This window comes from Lolium rigidum, chromosome 2 (assembly GCF_022539505.1).
Source record: "Lolium rigidum isolate FL_2022 chromosome 2, APGP_CSIRO_Lrig_0.1, whole genome shotgun sequence".
In the NCBI taxonomy this organism is placed as follows: domain Eukaryota; kingdom Viridiplantae; phylum Streptophyta; class Magnoliopsida; order Poales; family Poaceae; genus Lolium; species Lolium rigidum.
In genome coordinates this window covers 242,674,935-242,696,151 of record NC_061509.1, presented here as the reverse complement: position 1 = coordinate 242,696,151, position 21,217 = coordinate 242,674,935, and the positions used below count along the sequence as shown (strand labels likewise).

The window sequence follows — 21,217 nt, the reverse complement described above, 5'->3', positions numbered from 1 at the left end:
CTAAGGTTGTGGATGTGCTGTTGCCACTAGGGATAAAACATCGATGCTATGTCCGAGGATGTAGTTAATTATTACATTACGCACCATACTTAATGCATTTGTCTGTTGTTTGCAACTTAATACTGGAAGGGGTTCGGATGATAACCTGAAGGTGGACTTTTTAGGCATAGATGCATGCTGGATAGCGGTCTATGTACTTTGTCGTAATGCCCAATTAAATCTCACTATACTCATCATATCATGTATGTGCATTGTCATGCCCTCTCTATTTGTCAATTGCCCAACTGTAATTTGTTCACCCAACATGCTATTTATTTTATGGGAGAGACACCACTAGTGAACTGTGGACCCCGGTCCATTCTTTTACATCGAATACAATCTACTGCAATACTTGTTCTACTGTTTTCTGCAAACATCATCATCCACACTATACATCTAATCCTTTGTTACAGGCAAGCCGGTGAGATTGACAACCTCGTCTGTTTCGTTGGGGCAAAGTACTTTGGTTGTGTTGTGCAGGTTCCATGTTGGCGCCGGAATCCCAGGTGTTGCGCCGCACTACATCTCGCCGCCATCAACCTTCAACGTGCTTCTTGGCTCCTACTGGTTCGATAAACCTTGGTTTCTTACTGAGGGAAAACTTGCCGTTGTACGCATCACACCTTCCTCTTGGGGTTCCCAACGGACGCGTGATGTACGCGTATCAAGCAGATTTTCTGGCGCCGTTGCCGGGGAGATGAAGACACGCTGCAAGGGGAGTCTCCACCTCCAATCTCTTTACTTTGTTTTTGTCTTGCTTTATTTTATTTACTATTTTGTTTGCTGCACTAAATCAAAACACAAAAAAATTAGTTGCTAGTTTTACTCTATTTACTATCTTGTTTGCATACTCCATATCAAAAACACAAAAAAATTAGTTACTTGCATTTACTTTATCTAGTTTGCTTTATTTACTCTTGCTAAAATGGGTACTCCTGAAAATACTAAGTTGTGTGACTTCACAACCACAAATAATAATGATTTCTTATGCACACCTATTGCTCCACCTCGCTACTACAGCAGAATTCTTTGAAATTAAACTCGCTTTACTCGAATCTTGTTATGAGAGAGCAATTTTCTGGTGTTAGTTCTGATGATGCTGCTGCCCATCTCAATAATTTTGTTGAATTGTGTTAAATGCAAAAGTATAAAGATGTAGATGGTGACATTATAAAATTAAAATTGTTCCCTTTCTCATTAAGAGGAAGAGCTAAAGATTGGTTGCTATCTCTCCTAAGAATAGTATTGATTCATGGACTAAATGCAAGGATGCTTTTATTGGTAGATATTATCCCCCTGCTAAAATTATATCTTTGAGGAGTAGCATAATGAATTTTAAACAATTGGATAATGAGCATGTTGCACAAGCTTGGGAAAGAATGAAATCTTTGGTTAAAAATTGCCTAACCCATGGACTGACTACTTAGATGATCATCCAAACCTTTTATGCAGGACTGAATTTTTCTTCGCGGAACTTATTGGATTCAGCTGCTGGAGGTACCTTTATGTCCATCACTCTTGGCGAAGCAACAAAGCTTCTTGATAATATGATGATTAATTACTCTGAATGGCACACGGAAAGAGCTCCACAAGGTAAGAAGGTAAATTTCGTCGAAGAAACCTCTTCCTTGAGTGATAAGATTGATGCTATTATGTCTATGCTTGTGAATGGTAGGACAAATGTTGATCCTAATAATGTTCCGTTAGCTTCATTGGTTGCTCAAAAAGAACATGTTGATGTGAATTTCATTAAAAATAACAATTATAATAATTCTAGGCCATATCCTCGCTAATGGTAACTCTTATGGTAGATATGCTTCACCTAATGAGGAAAAGATGTTAGAAATTGAAAGATCCACCAAGAACTTTATGCAATCACAATATGAGCAAAATAAATTGTTTACTAAAACTATGAATGAGCAATCTACCTTGTTGAAGAATATAGGAAATCAACTTGAAAATCTGAATATGGAGATCTCTGGGTTGCAAACTAAACTTGCGAATGCTGAAAGTCGAATCTCATACATGTCTGCGTCACAATCTTCTTTAATTAATAAAATGGCTGCTAAAACTGAGGATATAGATAATAAAATTGTTACTACAGCAAATGCCATCCAAGTTAGAATTAATGAGAATATAAGATTGATGGCCGAATTGCGTGCTAGGTGGGAAAAAGAAGAAAATGCTAAAGAAGATAATATAGCTAAAGTTTGGACTATTACCACCACTAGCAATGCTAATGCTTCACATGTTGCTGCACCTCCTACTATTAATGGTAAAATAATTGGTGTTGGCAATGTTTCCACTTCTAATGCAAAGCGCGAAAACTGCCTGAAACCGCTAAAATCGCTGAAACCGCTCGTGATAAAACTGCTGAAATTTTTTCCAACATTGGGGATGATGATCCCATTGCTTTAGATCATAATGGTTTAGATTTTGATGATTGCCATATCTCGGAAGTTATAAAGTTCTTACAAAAACTTGCTAAGAGTCCTAATGCTAGTGCTATAAACTTGGCTTTCACGAAACATATTACAAATGCTCTCATAAAAGCTAGAGAAGAGAAACTGGAACGCGAAACTTCTATTACTAGGAAGCTAGAGGATGGTTGGGAGCCCATCATTAAGATGAAGGTCAATGACTTTGATTGTAATGCTTTATGTGATCTTGGTGCAAGTATTTCCGTTATGCCTAAGAAAATCTATAATATGCTTGACTTGCCACCATTGAAAAATTGTTATTTGGATGTTAATCTTGCTGATAATTCTACAAAGAAACCTTTGGGGAAAGTTGATAATGTTCGCATTACCGTTAACAATAACCTTGTCCCCGTTGATTTTGTTATCTTGGATATTGAATGCAATGCATCTTGTCCCATTATATTGGGAAGACCTTTTCTTCGAACTCGTTGGTGCTATCATTGATATGAAGGAAGGTAATATTAAATATCAATTTCCTCTCAAGAAAGGTATGGAACACTTCCCTAGAAAGAGAATGAAGTTACCTTTTATTCTATTATTAGAACAAATTATGATGTTGATACTTCGTCTCTTGATAATACTTGATACACACTTTCTGCGCCTAGCTGAAAGGCGTTAAAGAAAAGCGCTTATGGGAGACAACCCATATTTTTACTACAGTACTTTTATTTTATATTTGAGTCTTGGAAGTTGTTAATACTGTAGCAACCTCTCCTTATCTTAGTTTTGTGCATTGTTGTGCCAAGTAAAGTCGTTGATAGTAAGGTTCATACTAGATTTGGATTACCGCACGTAAACGCATTTCTTTGCTGTCACGAATCAGGGCCTAATTCTCTGTAGGTAACTCAGAAAATTATGCTAATTTACGTGAGTGATCCTCAGATATGTACGCAACTTTCATTCAATTTGAGCATTTTCATTTGAGCAAGTCTGGTGTCTCAATAAAATTCGTATTTACGAACTGTTCTGTTTTGACAGATTCCGCCTTTTATTTCGCATTGCCTATTTTGCTATGCTTGATGGATTTTTCTATTCCATTAACTTTTAGTAGCTTTGTGCAATGTCCAGAAGTGTTAAGAATGATTATGTAACCTCTGAACATGTAAATTTTGATTGTGCACTAACCCTCTAATGAGTTGTTTTGAGTTTGGTGTGGAGAAAGTTTTCAAGGATCAAGAGAGGGAGATGATACAATATGATCAAGGAGAGTGAAACCTCTAAGCTTGGGGATGCCCCGGTGGTTCACCCTCGCATATTTCAAGAAGACTCAAGCGTCTAAGCTTGGGGATGCCCAAGGCATCCCCTTCTTCATCGACAACATTATCGTGTTCCTCTAGTGAAACTATATTTTTATTCCATCACATCTTATGTACTTTGCTTGGAGCGTCGGTTTGTTTTTGTTTTTTGTTTTGTTTGAATAAAATGGATCCTAGCATTCATTGTGTGGGAGAGAGACACGCTCCGCTGTTGCATATGGACAAATATGTCCTTAGGCTTTACTCATAGTATTCATGGCGAAGGTTGAATCTTCTTCGTTAAATTGTTATATGGTTGGAATCGGGAAATGCTACATTTAGTAATTTGTAAAATGTCTTGGATAATTTGATACTTGGCAATCGTTGTGCTCATGTTTAAGCTCTTGCATCATATACTTTGCACCCATTAATGAAGAAATACATAGAGCTTGCTAAAATTTGGTTTGCATAATTGGTCTCTCTAAGGTCTAGATAATTTCTAGTATTGAGTTTGAACAACAAGGAAGACGGTGTAGAGTCTTATAATGTTTACAATATGTCTTTTATGTGAGTTTTGCTGCACCGGTTCATCCTTGTGTTTGTTTCAAATAACCTTGCTAGCCTAAGCCTTGTATCGAGAGGGAATACTTCTCATGCATCCAAATCCTTGAGCCAACCACTATGCCATTTGTGTCCACCATACCTACCTACTACATGGTATTTCTCCGCCATTCCAAAGTAAATTGCTTGAGTGCTACCTTTAAATTTCTAATTCTCTACCTTTGCAATATATAGCTCATGGGACAAATAGCCTAAAAACTATTGTGGTATTGAATATGTACTTATGCACTTTATCTCTTATTAAGTTGCTTGTTGTGCGATAACCATGTTCCCGGGGACGCCATCAACTACTCTTTGTTGAATATCATGTGAGTTGCTATGCATGTCCGTCTTGTCCGAAGTAAGGGAGATTTACCGCTAGAATGGTTAGAGCATGCATAATGTTAGAGAAGAACATTGGGCCGCTAACTAAAGCCATGATCCATGGTGGAAGTTTCAGTTTTGGACAAATATCCTCAATCTCATATGAGAAAATTAATGATTGTTGAATGCTTATGCATAAAAGAGGAGTCCATTATCTGTTGTCTATGTTGTCCCGGTATGGATGTCTAAGTTGAGAATAATCAAAAGCGAGAAATCCAATGCGAGCTTTCTCCTTAGACCTTTGTACAGTGCGGCATAGAGGTACCCCTTTGTGACACTTGGTTAAAACATATGTATTGCGATGATAATCCAGGTAATCCGAGCTAATTAGGACAAGGTGCGGGCACTATTAGTATACTATGCATGAGGCTTGCAACTTGTAAGATATAATTTACATAACACATAAGCTTTATTACTACCGTTGACAAAATTGTTTCTTGTTTTCAAAATCAAAGCTCTAGCACAAATATAGCAATCAATGGTTTCCTCTGCGAAGGGCCCTTTCTTTTACTTTTATGTTGAGTCAGTTCACCTATTTATCTCCATCTCAAGAAGCAAACACTTGTGTGAACTGTGCATTGATTCCTACATACTTGCATATTGCACTTGTTATATTACTTTGCATTGATAACTATCCATGAGATATACATGTTACAAGTTGAAAGCAACCGCTGAAACTTAAACTTCCTTTGTGTTGCTTCAATACCTCTACTTTGAATTATTGCTTTATGAGTTAACTCTTATGCAAGACTTATTGATGCTTGTCTTGAAAGTACTATTCATGAAAAGTCTTTGCTATATGATTCATTTGTTTACTCATGTCATTACCATTGTTTTGATCGCTGCATTCATTACATATGCTTACAATAGTATGATCAAGGTTATGATGGCATGTCACTCCAGAAATTATCTTTGTTATCGCTTACTTGCTCGGGACGAGCAGAAACTAAGCTTGGGGATGCTGATACGTCTCCGACGTATCGATAATTTTTTATGTTTCATGCCACATTATTGATGATATCTACATGTTTTATGCATACTTTATGTCATATTTACGCATTTTCCGGCACTAACCTATTAACGAGATGCCGAAGAGCCGATTCGTTGTTTTCTCGCTGTTTTTGGTTTCGAAATCCTAGTAAGGAAATATTCTCGGAATTGGACGAAATCAACGCCCAGGGGCCTATTTTCACACGAAGCTTCCAGAAGACCGAAGATGATACGAAGTGGGGCCACGAGGTGGCCACACAACAGGGCGGCGCGGCCTGGCCCTTGGCCGCGCCGGCCTAGCGTGTGGGGCCCTCGTGCGGCCCCCTGACCTATCTCCTCCGCCTACTTATAGCCTTCATCGCGAAACCCCCAGTACCGAGAGCCACGATACGGAAAACCTTCCAGAGACACCGCCGCCGCCAATCCCATCTCGGGGGATTCAGGAGATCGCCTCCGGCACCCTGCCGGAGAGGGGAATCATCTCCCGGAGGACTCTTCACCGCCATGGTCGCCTCCGGAGTGATGAGTGAGTAGTTCACCCCTGGACTACGGGTCCATAGCAGTAGCTAGATGGTCGTCTTCTCCTAACTGTGCTTCATTGTCGGGTCTTGTGAGCTGTCTAACATGATCAAGATCATCTATCTGTAATGCTATATGTTGTGTTTGTTGGGATCCGATGGATAGAGAATACTATGTTATGTTGATTATCAATCTATTACCTATGTGTTGTTTATGATCTTGCATGCTCTCCGTTATTAGTAGAGGCTCGGCCAAGTTTTTACTCTTAACTCCAAGAGGGAGTATTTATGCTCGATAGTGGGTTCATGCCTCCATTAAATCTGGGATAGTGACAGAAAGTTCTAAGGTTGTGGATGTGCTGTTGCCACTTGGGATAAAACATCGATGCTATGTCCGAGGATGTAGTTATTGATTACATTACGCACCATACTTAATGCAATTGTCTGTTGTTTGCAACTTAATACTGGAAGGGGTTCGGATGATAACCTGAAGGTGGACTTTTTAGGCATAGATGCATGCTGGATTGCGGTCTATGTACTTTGTCGTAATGCCCAATTAAATCTCACTATACTCATCATATCATGTATGTGCATTGTCATGCCCTCTCTATTTGTCAATTGCCCAACTGTAATTTGTCCACCCAACATGCTATTTATCTTATGGGAGAGACACCACTAGTGAACTGTGGACCCCAGTCCATTCTTTTACATCGAATACAATCTACTGCAATACTTGTTCTACTATTTTCTGCAAACATCATCATCCACACTATACATCTAATCCTTTGTTACAGCAAGCCGGTGAGATTGACAACCTCACTGTTTCGTTGGGGCAAAGTACTTTGGTTGTGTTGTGCAGGTTCCATGTTGGCGCCGGAATCCCTGGTGTTGCGCCGCACTATATCTTGCCGCCATCAACCTTCAACGTGCTTCTTGGCTCCTACTGGTTCGATAAACCTTGGTTTCTTACTGAGGGAAAACTTGCCGATGTACGCATCACACCTTCCTCTTGGGGTTCCCAACGGACGCGTGCTGTACGCGTATCAAGGTGGAAGCCCCAAGAGTTGTATCCCAAGTCTTCGAATAAGACCCCAACACCAAAACCTACCTTTGGTGGGAAACCTACTTAGGATGGGAGTCCCACTCTAGGTGGGACTCCCACCTTTCCTTGAGGGAGGGTGGCCGGCCACCTCAGGTGGAGCCCACCTGGGACTCCTCCCTTAGGGTTTGGCCGGCCAAGCTTGTGGAGTCCCTCCGGGACTCCACCTTCCATAGTGCCTTTCTTCCGGACTTTTCTAGAACCTTCTAGAACCTGTCATAAATGCACCGGATCATTTCCAAACTTGGAATATGACTTTCTATATATGAATCTTATTCTCCGGATCATTCCGGAACTCCTCGTGATGTCCTGGATCCCATCCGAGACTCCGAACAAAACTTCGAACTCCATTCCATATTTTATATCTACTTAAACGACATCAAACCTTAAGCGTGTCACCCTACGGTTCACGAACTATGTAGACATGGTTGAGACTTCTCTCCGACCAATAACCAATAGCGGGAGCTGGAGATACATAATGGCTCCCACATATTCAACGATGACTTTAGTGATCGACTGAACCATTTACATACGATACCGATTTCCTTTGTCACGCGATATTTTACTTGTCCGAGGTTTGATCATCGGTATCTCTATACCTCGTTCAACCTCGTCTCATTGCACGTACTCTTTACTCGTACCGTGGTATGTGGTCTCTTATGAACCATTCATATGCTTGCAAGCTATTAGACGACATTCCACCGGGATGGACAAATCCCACTGTTGATCCATATGCCTCAACTCATACTTTCCGGATACTTAATCCCATCTTTATAACCACCCATTTACGCAGTGACGTTTGATGTAATCAAAGTACCTTTTCGGTATAAGTGATTTACATGATCTCATGGTCGAAAGGACTAGGTAACTATGTATCGAAAGCTTATAGCAAATAACTTAATGACGTGATCTTATGCTACGCTTAATTGGGTGTGTCCATTACATCATTCATATAATGTCATAACCTTGTTATTAATTACATCCAATGTTCATGATCACGAAACCATGATCATCTATTAATCAACAAGCTAGTTATACAAAAGGCTTACTAGGGACTCTTTGTTGTTCACATAACACACATGTATCAATGTTTCGGTTAATACAATTATAGCATGGTATGTAAACATTATCATAAACACAAAGATATATTATAATAACCATTTTATTATTGCCTCTTGGGCATATCTCCAACAACACGTCCCATCTAACCGAGATGGTGTCGATCCGAGGGATTCCAGCGCAATGACATCATAGTTTTAACATATAGTTGTTGATACGAAGCAGAAAGAGGATCCATCCGAGTCCGTTGGATACAAAGCGACGAGGCCGACTCTAGCTATCATGTTTACCTTTTCTAAGATTATTCTTTGAGTAGCAATGCATGCACATTTCTATTTCTATTTCAATACATATTGTTTTTTAGATCGTAGTTACTTATGGAGAAATATGTCGCAGTGAAATGATGGTTTCCTTGAAAGGAACTAATACTTACCAGATTTTACATAATCAAAGGAGGTGTGTGTAGAGAATCATCCTTTCTATATGACAATGTTTAAAGGTTTGCTTCATTCCGTTTGCAAGGTTATATTCTATATTGCATATAGTTTTTTTCACACGTGAAATCTTCATGCTAATGGCGAATAATTCTCATGTAGGACTCTCACGAGCCAAGAAAAAAATGCTTACTCAAGTACCAAGCAAATGAATCCAAATACAACATGATATTGTACGAGAATATTTGGAAAGATGGCATCATTGTATGCTAAAACAATGTTTAAAGCTCCAATTGATGCTATTGTGCATAATAATGGCATGCATCTAAATTATTTGCGTGTTTTACCCCTTTAGTGTGTAATTGTCTTAGAAGTTGAATGGTTTATACAATTTTTTGTAATTACTGCTGGATTTTTTGAATTTTTAGTTACTTTTTAAAAATGTTCCATTATTTTAAATGAATGTACGTAGTTCTTAACTTTAAATCTGTATAATTATTTAGGAATTTGTTTAGATTTTTCCCGTATTTAAATGCAGAATAAAATATTTTTAAGAAATGAACATCTCAATATCATTTTAAATAATTATGGGATTGTAACAAAAATAACAATCTTATCTTGTACTCCCTTCGATCTATATGAAGTGTCGGAAACTTCCGACACTTATCATGGATCAAAAGGGGTATTATTTTTCCATTTTTAGAAAATACCTATTAGCGAATTTGTATATTTTTCTGGTATTTATTTGGAGGGTTTTCGATTTATTTAGGAATTAAATTATTTTCCAAAACACAAATCCGCTAATGGCCCCACCGGTCAGACAAACCCACTATGTTAGGTCTAACCGACCGGCTCGGTCGGGTCAACAACCTAGACTAGCGGCGCCAATTCGCCCCTCTCTCTTCCCTTCTCCTCTCTGGCGAGGCTCATGGAGCTTACGTCGCTATCTCCCTTCTCTTCCTGCTAGTATTTCCACCTCCAAGAATTGAGCCTAGCTCATTCGGTTAGGGAAGTGGATGTACAACCCAGCCACCCAGGTTTAAGTCCCCACGGACGCATAATTGGGTTCTTACTATTTCAAAAAAAAAACTGTAGGGGCTTCCCCTACCGTATTCCTTTCAAAAAAGAGTCGGTCCACCTCCATCACCGTCCTTGACCACAAACGACGTGCGTATGTTTGTTGTCTCTTCCTATTCAGTTCGATCTGGTTTTCCCCTCTCTCGAGGACATGTGTAACCCTACCTGAAACTGAACCAAGGGTTTCAGTGGTGTTGGCCCCGCCATGCCCTGGTAGTCTTTGTCGCTGATCCGGGTGCTCCTGTGTTGTTGTCTGTTCTCGCTCACGTGCTCTGCTTCTTAGTGTTGCTTGCGATCACTGGTGTCTTCCCTAGACTTGCAACTGTCATGCCTGCATGAGCTGTGCCTCGTCATGTCGTGGTGACCGCTTCTAGGCGTAGCGCCTCTCTCTCTATCTCTCTATCTCTATCTATCTCTGTCTCTCAATTCATCTCTATTGTAGTTGAATTTATTGCTACTTGGGGTTGTGGTCTCCGGTAGTTGCAGTACTACCCATTTTAGGGCTTATATGATGTTCAGGATTTATTACATCATGTTAGTGATCAACTTTGTCATTTTGTGAGGTTTAAATGGTCCGATATATATTTCTGAAACTCTGTCAAGTTCGACAGTTGAAATTGATGCCTAACTCAGATATTTATCAGATGTTTTTTATTACTGATTGTAATGTTTAGGTGTTGTCTTATCTTTAGTTGGTCTTGGTGTATATGTGAATTGCCTCACTACGGGAACCACTCAAGGTGCCGACGGTCGGCGGCCGTGGGCACAGCATGCCTTGCCTTCAGCACAGGTGCCGTCAGCACAACGTCTCGGCACATGCAAAGTTACCGTCAGCACAGGTTGGCCGTCGGCATAGAAATAACGCCGTATGGTAATTCTGGCTCGATTTTTTTCAAAAAAAAAGTTTCATTTTTTTTTCAAATTTTTTTATCCCAGTTTTTTAATCTCTCACATGCACACTACTCCACCCCTAACACGCTTAACTTCTCGGTTCCATTTAGACTAGATTCCATGAAAGAAATGACACCTTGTTGACAATAATATCATATCAATACTATTAACCCTTATTACTTGATGTTGCACATCATTATTTTTTGAATTCCAAACAATTACCTACATAAACTACAAGAATAAGTATATTAATATTGAATTCAAATGGACAATAAAATGATTTTTTTCCTTTTTATTTAATATGGAATAATTAATATCTTTAAATCTGTAAATCAAAATTTGACAAATAATATGTCTAAATCTATTAGAAAAATGATAGGAATCCAAATATGACATCTATATCATATTTTGAATCTAAAAGTAATTTTTCCAAAAATTCATGAGCATTAGATCATGTACCAGTAGTTCAAATTTGGTCGACCTCCTACCGATTCGGCCGGAATTTGTCTTTTTCATGAGGGGTGGACGGAAAAGTTCCAGATATACCGGTTGGGAAATTTTCCATCTTAGGTGGTCTAGTATTTTTCTTAAATATGTTGGTACCAATGTGAAACTTTAATTTGGTGGTTGCTTCACAAAACATCGCGTTTTCGGCACCTCAAAAAAGGAAAATGGCTTTTTCGCGTGATGAAAAGGAAAATTTCTTCCTGCAACATCGTAAGACATCTCAAGATACACATGTGTGCATAATATAGGCACATTATCACAAACTATGCCGCGATTCTATCCATAACATTGGTCATTTGACATAAATGTCATGAAACCTCGAACATGATAGCTCATTTTGTGAAGTATTTTTTGTGATGTTCGCAATTTTCCAACTTTAATATTTTTCCTTGCAACTATGACATATAATATTACAACAAGCGAAGGTTTCACATTGTTTGGATCATTTTTCAATTTTTTTATGCCCGTTTCAAACTATATTCAAAACGGCGGGCATGAAGATCCTTTGCCCGGTGCCGAGGATCGCTAAACTTGCACTGGATCTATGATGAAATAGCGTGTTGTGAATATAAAAATATTTTTTACAAAAAATCTTGAGCAATATATCATGTACCTATAGTTCAAATCTGGTCGGCCTCCTACCGATTTGGCATGAATTTGTTTTTTTATGAGGGGTGGACGGAAAGGTTCCAGATACACCGGTTGAGAAATTTTCCACCTTAATTGGTCTAGTATTTTTGAAAAATGTGTTGGTACCTATGTGAATCTTTAATTTGGTAGTTGCTTCACAAAACACCCCGTTTTTGGCACCTCATAAATAGAAAATGGTTTTTTCGTGCGATTAAATGGAAAACTTCCTCCTGCAATATCGTAAGACATCCCAATATGCACATGTGTGCACAATGTGGGCACATTATCACAAACTATGCCGCGATTATATCCATAACATTGGTCGTTTGATCTAAATGTCATGAAACCTCGAACATGATAGCTCATTTTGTGAAGGATTTTTTGTGATGTTCACAATTTTCCAACTTTAATATTTTTCCTTGCAACTATGACACACAATATGACACCACGTGAAGGTTTCACATTGTTTGGATCATTTTCTAATTTTTTTATGCCCGTTTCAAACTATATTCAAAACGGCGGGCATGAAGATCCTTTGCCTGGGGTTGAGGCTCGCCAGACTTGCACTGGATCTCTGATGAAATAGCATGTTGTGAATCTAAAAATAATTTTTACAAAAATCTTGAGAATTATATCATGTACCTGTAGTTCAAATCTGGTCGGTCTCCTACCGATATGGTAGGAATTTGTCTTTTTCATGAGGGGTGGACGGAAAGGTTCCAGATACACCGGTTAATAAATTGTCCATCTTATGTGGTCTAGTATTTTTGAAAAATGTGTTGGTACCAATGTGAAACTTTAATTTGGTGGTTGCTTCACAAAACACCCCGTTTTCGGCACCTCAAAAATGGAAAATAGTTTTTCGTGTGATGAAATGGAAAAATTCCTCCTGCAACATCGTAAGACATCCCAAGATGCACATATGTGCACAATATGTGCACATTATCACGAACTATGCCGCGATTCTATCCATAACATTGGTTCTTCTGTGTGAAAGCCATAAAACATCGGATATGATAGCTCATTTTTTAGAAGGTTCTTTGAGATATTTTAAATATTCCAAGTTTGATATTTTTCCAAGATAGAACTTGTTTTTTCTGAAAATTTTAATATTTTTTTAAATTATAATGATTTAGTTATGATTTTTTGAAGATTAATGTGGTAAAATGGAAAATAGCTATGCAGACGGCTTTGCCGTCGGCACAGGGATGAAGTATGTACCGACGGCTTCACCGTCAGGGCGGAGAGGCTGTGCCGACGGTTGCCGTCGGTACAGACCTTCATGTGCCGACGGCTGACCTGCTGGCCTGCCGGAACGAGTCCTGTGCCGATGGCCCCGATATTTTCCGTCGGCACAGGATCTGGCCATCGGCACCTTGACTGGTTTCCGTAGTGCCTAGTGTTGTGTTAAATTCAATTTGAACATTTTCCCCCTTAGTTCTCTATCCAAGGAAGAGCATTTGAAAGTTCTTGAATTAATTTAGCTGACTAATTGCGAGTGAATCTATTAATGTTGAGTTAAGTTGTACATGGTACAGTGATTTGCTTTGCATGTGGCATTAACCGGTTCTTCCACTGGATAGTATAGGCTTTGGAAATCTATACACATGTGTATGTGTGGATTCCAGTGGTGTTGGATAAACTTCTAGATGATGCGGCAAAAGTTAACCTCATTTGGTTTCCAGTTCTGCTCCCTCTATTGGTTTGACATACAGAAAATGAATATTTGAGATACATTTTTATGTGTCTCCTATACATGCTTTGTATTTTTTTTTGATTGCATGTACTTATCTGATGGTTTAAGACTAGATTAGTACTACGTAGTTGTTATTTGATTTTAGGAGTCCATGCTCTAGGCTTGATAAATCTAAGCTATGTTGTGGTATCTTAAATAAGAATGTCAGAAGTGAGTCTAACTCACTTGGTTAGGGAAGTGAATGTACAACCCAGCCACCCTGGTTCAAGTCCCTAGGGATGCGAATTTTGGTTCTTATTATGTTAAAACAAAATCACTGTAGGGGCTTCCCCTACCGTATTCCTTTCAAAAAAAGGACGCATAGCTAGAAATCTTGTTTAGCTAGGTTTGGTAATGTTGCTGGCTATCTATTTTATAGCTTCTAGTATAATTTATGCCTAATACCAAATGATGCGAAACATTGTACATAACATTTATAATGTTGGCTATACCATGTTAGTGTGTTAATACTAACAATGGTTAATTGTGAAGTGACTTTATTCTTATTTACTTTAATATGTTTTGAGGATACCATACCCCGCCTCTTGTTGTTTAAGATGTAATCAAATGTTGATACTCTTGTTGGTCTGTTTTCTCTCTTAATTTAAGTTGTTTTAATATTGGGTTTGATCCCTGTCTAAGTATTTGTTTCTCAAATTTGGTGGTGTCCTCTTAACTGGTCTACATTCTAATGACATACTTGTTGTGTTGTATAGTTGGTATTATGTTGACAAAATTAGTAACCTAGAAATACGCATAAGTCCTATAAACTAGGACGGAGGTAATACCAACATTAATTTAGTGTCATAAATGCTGCTACAGTCGCAATTGCAGTAGAAATTTAATACCCAACTGTTTGAGATGCATTCAACAGTATATAAATTTAATGTTGCTACCTTCATAATACATTAGCAATTCGGCCGCTGAGATGTCCAACGGTAGGGCGCGACTGTTGCTGGGAACCTTCGACTTGCCCGAACTCGCTGCTTGCACCTACGACGGTATGGCGTGGCGGTTCAACCGGCCCCACAACAAGATCAACTTCCACGATGTGTAGAGCGCGCAGGAGGCCGAGTTTCTTATCCCTCTCCATTCAAGGTGATGACCCACACAGAGGAGCTGGAGCACTGCCGCTCGTACCTTTGCCTGCACACACGCGAGGGCGATAAGGAGGCCATTGTGCGCTTCCGCGCAGCACACCTGGAGCTCGTACAAGGAGAGATCAACTTCTATGTCGAGAGGCACGAGAAGAAGAGAGTTGCAGGGGCAGTCGAAGCTTAGACATCTCGGTTGGGGATCATTTCACCATCACCATCGATTCATCACACAAAGAGATAGACGGCACATTTGGGTGCCACTTGCCCAATCCTCTATCGATGAGGATGACAACGATTTCTGGGGAGATATCCATATATGTTTCCAAGGTCGAAGAGTCGAAGTAGTGTGAATTGTCAAAGTATCTATGTATAAAACTATAGTAATGGAAATGTTCAACTACTTGTCGAACGACATTTGAAATGTTTCAAAGTTTGAATTCTGTATGAAATTGAAATGGTTCTTGTGCCCTAAAGTACATCACCTGGAATTTCCCTTTTTTCCAAATGGGAGCATCGGCCCAGCCTCTGCATCAAATGATGCACACGGCTTTTACTTTATTAAAAAGTGCAAGTATAACGTAGCCAAAGTTTACAATCATGGATCAGCTAAGGTCGATACATGAATCAACCACAGAAACATCAGGCGCATATAGAAGCTATCCATTTGATATTCTACTAATATGACGTCATTCAGTAGTATGAAAAAAGAAGTCCTGAGCAACCGTCAGCAGCCGGTTGCATCGTCCTGAGCAACCGTCAGCAGCCGGTTGCATCCAGTAACCATATCCCCCCGCTGATCCTCCGGGATTAAGAGAGCCCATAGTTGAATCCAGTGCGCAGCTCGACGAATAACCTGCAAAAAATTGGTAGACTTCTGCTTGTTAAAGACCATATCATTTCGAGATATCCAAATGGACCAGCACAAAGCTGAGATACCAATTCTTATCCTAGCCTTATCATGCTTGCTCACACCATTTAACCATTTGCCAAACATGTTAGTAATATTTGAAGGGGCTGGAATACCTGGAATTTCCCTACTGCCTTATTTTACATCATCTGGAATTAGTTTGGTGCCTAAAAGATGGCACAACACAAAAACAGGTGCCATAAAACTGCTTTTTTGCCCTAGTTTACATTATTTGTTGGAGATGTTATAAGGATCAGATCGAACATCCTCAACTAACCAAAAACAGGGGCCATGCCGCTCGAAGATGCTACATACTGCCGCATGGCGAACCGGTGAAGGCTTCATCCGAGTGAGGATCAGTATTCTCTGTACCACGTACGTCCAGCCTGGTCGTGATGCGATGCGACCAACGCACGAGAGCAGCCACGCCGAAGCCCCGTCCGTTGAAGCTAAGAATACTCAATTCAGCCTGTCGCGGCACGGAGGACACAGACTGCATGTGCAGCCGAACGGCAACGCGATCCATGGACGACGACCCTGGATCACTTGTGTCCCCTGCCCGCACGCGCAGCCGTTTTGTCTGCTGAATCACCAGCCCTGGAGAGTGGAGAAGACAAAACCAGCTCTTGTATGTCGCCCATCGTCTCCGGCTGCTTGCAATTGTAGCTTGCCTGTTGACCTAACCTACGCTTTCTTTAGGTTATATTTTTTTTTGAACAGATAAGGCCACAAAGGGCCTGGAAGCTTCATTAGTCGGTGGGAACAATTACAAGGAGGACCTTGGCTTTTGGAACATTAGCACAAGAGTCCGAAGATTTTACAAAAAGGAACCCAAAAAGATTAAAAAGAAAGCAATCGGGTCCTTCTTCTCCACCGCGTCGACAGGATCTTGGGCCGTGGTCTCTGGCGGCGACGCCGGGGACTTCGCCACTTGGTTCACCACCGAGGATGGATTACCACGCCCGGATCAAAGATCTTCCCCTTCGACACATCGGCTCGGAGGAAGTAGATGGTCCCGGAGTCGGCTCTTCCGAGGTGCGGAGAGGCCCCTTGGCCAAGAATAGCGGCGGCGGACGTCGCCGGCGCTTGATATCTGCCGCCAATAGAAAGCTTCCAGCTCGGTGAGCACCGCACGCTCACCCGTGTGCCTCTCGACTCCGGATCGGCGAGCACCGGGCTGTCCCCTCCTGTCTATCTCCACGACCACAAGGAGGAGGAAGAACAACCCAAGAACTCGTCACATCCGAGTGTCGAGAGAAGAACACGGATCTCTCGCTCCGCCGGGGAGAGCACCCGGCTGAGCTTCACCCTCCTCGCCTCCACGGCCGGCCGGAGGAAGCTCCACCGCGTGCCGCGAAAGCTTCGCCCCTCCCCTCGCCTCCATGGCCGGCCGGGGGGCTCCGCCTCGCGGCTCTTCGGCGGCGAGCGGCAGATCCGCGACAACTACTTTATTAATGGAGACGGTGGCTCTCTCCTGGCTCGCATGCTCCGACCACCGGAGACAAAGAAGCAAGGATAAGAACCCTAATCCCCAGATCTTGCCGCCTAGATCTGAGGCACAGCTCCAAAACGCCACTAGGGGCAGCAAACCAAGAGGGAAACCTACATATATACAACCGGCGCTAACTCCTCTCCATCTCCGGCCGGCTACTCCGGCGGAGAGGAGGAAGGAGCAGCCCGGAGAAGAAAAGGGAGGGAGCAGTTACTGTAGCGACTCGGGAGCAGATTGGGGGAGGAATGAAAACTTACTGATACAACTCTCTGCCGGAAAATTACTTTGTCCCAGATCTGGCCTTTTCTTTAGGTTATAGCCTCACCACAACAGCTCAGCGAGGCTTGATTTTTCAAGATGCCGCAATCTCTAGTTCTACGAGCAGCGCCGGAGCGGACAGCTGCACCTTGAGATCCGCATGCCGCTGACCGAGGGAAGCATCCGGGAACGGAAGGGCTCGGTGCTGCCGTGCTGGAGCCTCCCTATAAATGAGCGCTTCCTGGGCTCATATCTCAGCATCGATCACACACACACCTTTCTTCGAGTTCTCTCCTGCCCACTCTAGCGTCTAGCCATAGCCAAGCTATCTCTGTTCTTCCACCAAAACCCCAAGTCAGAAAGATGGCCGTCGTTCGTGCAACGCCAGTCGTGCTGCTTGCAGCGGTGATGCTTGCGAGCACGGCGCAGCTTTGCATGGGGGCGAGGCGCCGCATGGAGCTGTACCGGCCAGACCCAGCCGACATGCTCTCCTTCCACAACGGCGGAGCCGTGCTCCACGGCGACATCCCCGTGTCCATACTCTGGTACGGCAAGTTCAGCGCGGCGCAGAAATCGGTGATCGTCGACTTCCTCCTCTCCCTCACCGCTGAGACGAAGGCCGCCGCCGCCGCGCCGTCCGTCGCGCAGTGGTGGAGCACCATCGACCAGCAGTACCTCTCCCCCGTGGCCAGCACGAGCTCCAACGGCGCTGGTAAGAAGACGACCCGGGTGCTGCTCGCGAGCCAGCTCTCCGACGGCGCCGATGGCGCGGGATCCATGGGAAACTCCCTCACCCTGGAGCAGATCGCCTCCCTGGCCGCGACGACCAAGCCGCAGAAAGGCGGGATCGCGGTGGTCTTCACGGCGGAGGACGTGGCCGTGGAGGGCTTCGGCATGGGCCGGTGCAGCCTGCACGGCTCCGACGCCGGCGCCGGCACGGCCTACATCTGGGTCGGCAACCCGGCGACGCAGTGCCCCGGACAGTGCGCGTGGCCATTCCACCAGCCCGCCTACGGCCCCCAGGACCCGCCACTCGTGGCCCCCAATGGCGACGTCGGCGTGGACGGCATGGTCATGAACCTCGCCAGCATGCTCGCCGGCGCCGTCACCAACCCGTTCGGCGACGCCTACTACCAGGGAAGCAGCGACGCGCCGCTAGAGGCCTGCACCGCTTGCACGGGGAAATTCGGCAGCGGCTCCTACCCTGGCTACGCCGGGGACCTCAAGGTTGACTCGGCCACCGGCGCCAGCTACAATGCCAACGGCGCGCGCGGCAGGAAGTACTTGCTTCCGGCGCTCTTCGACATTTCCACGTCTGCTTGCAGCACTTTGGTGTAGCGCAAAGCTGCAGATTGCATTCTAGGATTATTATTTTGTTCGTTTGCTGAGAAGTTGTGTATATATCTGAGCATGCAATTCATTTTTCTAGAATAAGGCGCGGAGGACCTGCTTTGTACGAAAGCATGCACCAAGTTAATGTGGTGTACCAGTTTACGGCCGAGTCAAATTCTACTGGGTACAAACCCAGTTTCTGATAGTACTCAGTACAACCTAAATGAGGAGAGGTCAGCACTAGGCTACGACCGGTTGTAAAAATGTCATCCATCAGGCGCTTTCTGAGTCGTCCAATCTACTTAAGTGAGCGATTCCCGAACATTGGATCATGGTACAAAAATAGTTCGTATGTATCAATTTTTGCCGGGGTATGTAACATTTGTCTCTAACATTTTTCATATAGCTTGTCAAGTCACGAAATTATGGTATAAAAAAAATCCGCCAATGGTACAAAAAAATTGAATGTAACAACTTGTTTTCTAAGCGTACATAACATTTTGGAAAATGTTATAAGTTTTGCAACATTTATCTGCATTATATCCAACATTTCTTGCCTAACTTATCCAACATTATAGGAACATGTATTTAACGTTGGTGCAATCAAGTTGTATCATATACACTGAAATCACTGTATCACTTTGCACCTACTTACACAACAAAAATATAAACATATGTATCAAATTGCAATGATGTAAGTAACATCGATAAAATTTCTCAAAATCTATCTCCATAGTCGACCATGGAGGCACTGCTATGGCCGATCCGAGCTCACCGGAGACGAATCCGCCACGTCGGAGGCGTTGACGGGGCTCCTGTATGCCAGGTGCCACTGCAACTGCTCCTTCCAACCCCTAAAAAGCGTCAAGGATGTCGTTCCTCCTCCGTGCTCTCCATGCACGTCGAAGGCGCTGCCATGGTAGACCTCACCGCCTCCTCGGGACAAGTCTCTCGGTTGGGGATCCTGCAACTATGGACGACGGAAGGAGCCAGGGATGGCGGCGGATGGAGCTCTAGCCGCACGATGAGATGCAGCAGTGGTGGACCACAACGGAGGCCGGCAGAGGATCTGCGCAGATCAACATCGGCTCAGGGGTGGCGGAGAAGAGGTGGATGGGCGCAGCAGCGGCCATGATTCATTGAAGATCTGCAGCAACGGCGGAGGAGCCGCGCAGATTGGCCGGGCTGGGTGGGTGGAGGAGCAGCGCCGCCGCCGCCATCGAGGTTTCCACTACTGGATCTTGCGTGCAGGATATCCTTCGCAAGCAACGGGACTTCATCGCCGTCGCTCGCCGTACAAGCCGCGGTGGAACTCAACCTCTTCATGTCTCTATCCGCATCGCCGTGGTGCAAAAAAACGAGTAAAAGTGGTCAACAACCACAATAGAAAGGATAAGGCATGTCTCACTTTTACACGTGCGTGTTGTTTCCAAATGAACCGGATGATGCATCATCTGGCTATGTAACAGAGGTTTCCACGAGGAAACCGAAATCTGTTTATGCTTAGAATCACAAAAGAACAGAAGTCTCTAACTTATAACAGCCGGGTACGACGATGTGTATATTTCCCTAAAAACCCATTCCGAAAAAACTCATCTGCCTACCAATGCCCCCATTCCCTTGCTTTGTTTCACGGCCGCCTCCAGCCCCTGCATGATTCCCCGATGCCCTGAGCTATCCTCTTTCTTCCTCCCCTGATTACTGGGCCGCTGGAGCTCCTCCGCATGGGCTCCTCTATTCTATGGCTGCCGCTCATCCGTGTTCGAGGTTAATATGCCGATCCATCCACCGTCTCCTTCACTTGGTGGTATGTGTGGGTACAACTCGTCCTTGTGCAGGCTGCCGAAGCAGCAACTCGGCTAACATTGGAGATCTCGAAGGGAGCAATCTCACACAGGCGAGATAAGGGAAGAAGTCTAGAAGTGGAATACTCCAAGGGTCACCTGATTTGACTCTGACAAGCCACTTGTGTGTTGGATTTATGGTCGGCGAGTTCGAATAGGTTATGGCGGTGCCTCCATGGTTTTTGAGGAATGTCATTTTTTAAATAAAATCGCTGTTAATGGGTGGTTCCATGTGCTACATGTGTGCCTTGTTTCTGTTGTATAAGTATGGGCAAAGTGTTGCAGTGATCTTTGTGCATATGCTATATAGAGAGATATTGCACCAATGTTACACATGTGTTCTTGTAATATTGGATAAGTTAGGCAAAAATCTTGGATGTGTTGTAGATAAATGTTGCAAAAGGACGTCACATTTTTTAAAATGCTAAATGCAGAGAAAAAATCTACATTCATGAAGTTTTGCAGCATTGACGAGATATTTTTCACCCAAATAACTGGCTAATGGTATTTGCGATTTTCTTCGTGACTTTAGCAGACCGTAGGAAAAAATGTTAGAAACTGATGCTATATATTTTGAAATTATTGCTACATACGAAACATTTTTTCTAC

The 21,217-nt window shown here is 42.8% G+C and overlaps 1 protein-coding gene across 1 annotated transcript; it reads left to right on the top strand.

The window, feature by feature from the left end:
- Positions 1–17,795: 17,795 nt before the first annotated feature.
- Positions 17,796–18,770, top strand: LOC124690712 (protein PHOSPHATE-INDUCED 1-like). The gene has a single exon (XM_047224064.1). It carries the CDS (start codon positions 17,796–17,798, stop codon positions 18,768–18,770), a length of 975 nt encoding a protein of 324 aa, XP_047080020.1.
- The last annotated feature ends 2,447 nt before the right edge of the window (positions 18,771–21,217 follow it).

Bases quoted from the DNA above. Each gene is read 5' to 3' on its own strand.
- LOC124690712 (XM_047224064.1), top strand. From the start codon at position 17,796: ATGGCCGTCGTTCGTGCAACGCCAGTCGTGCTGCTTGCAGCGGTGATG.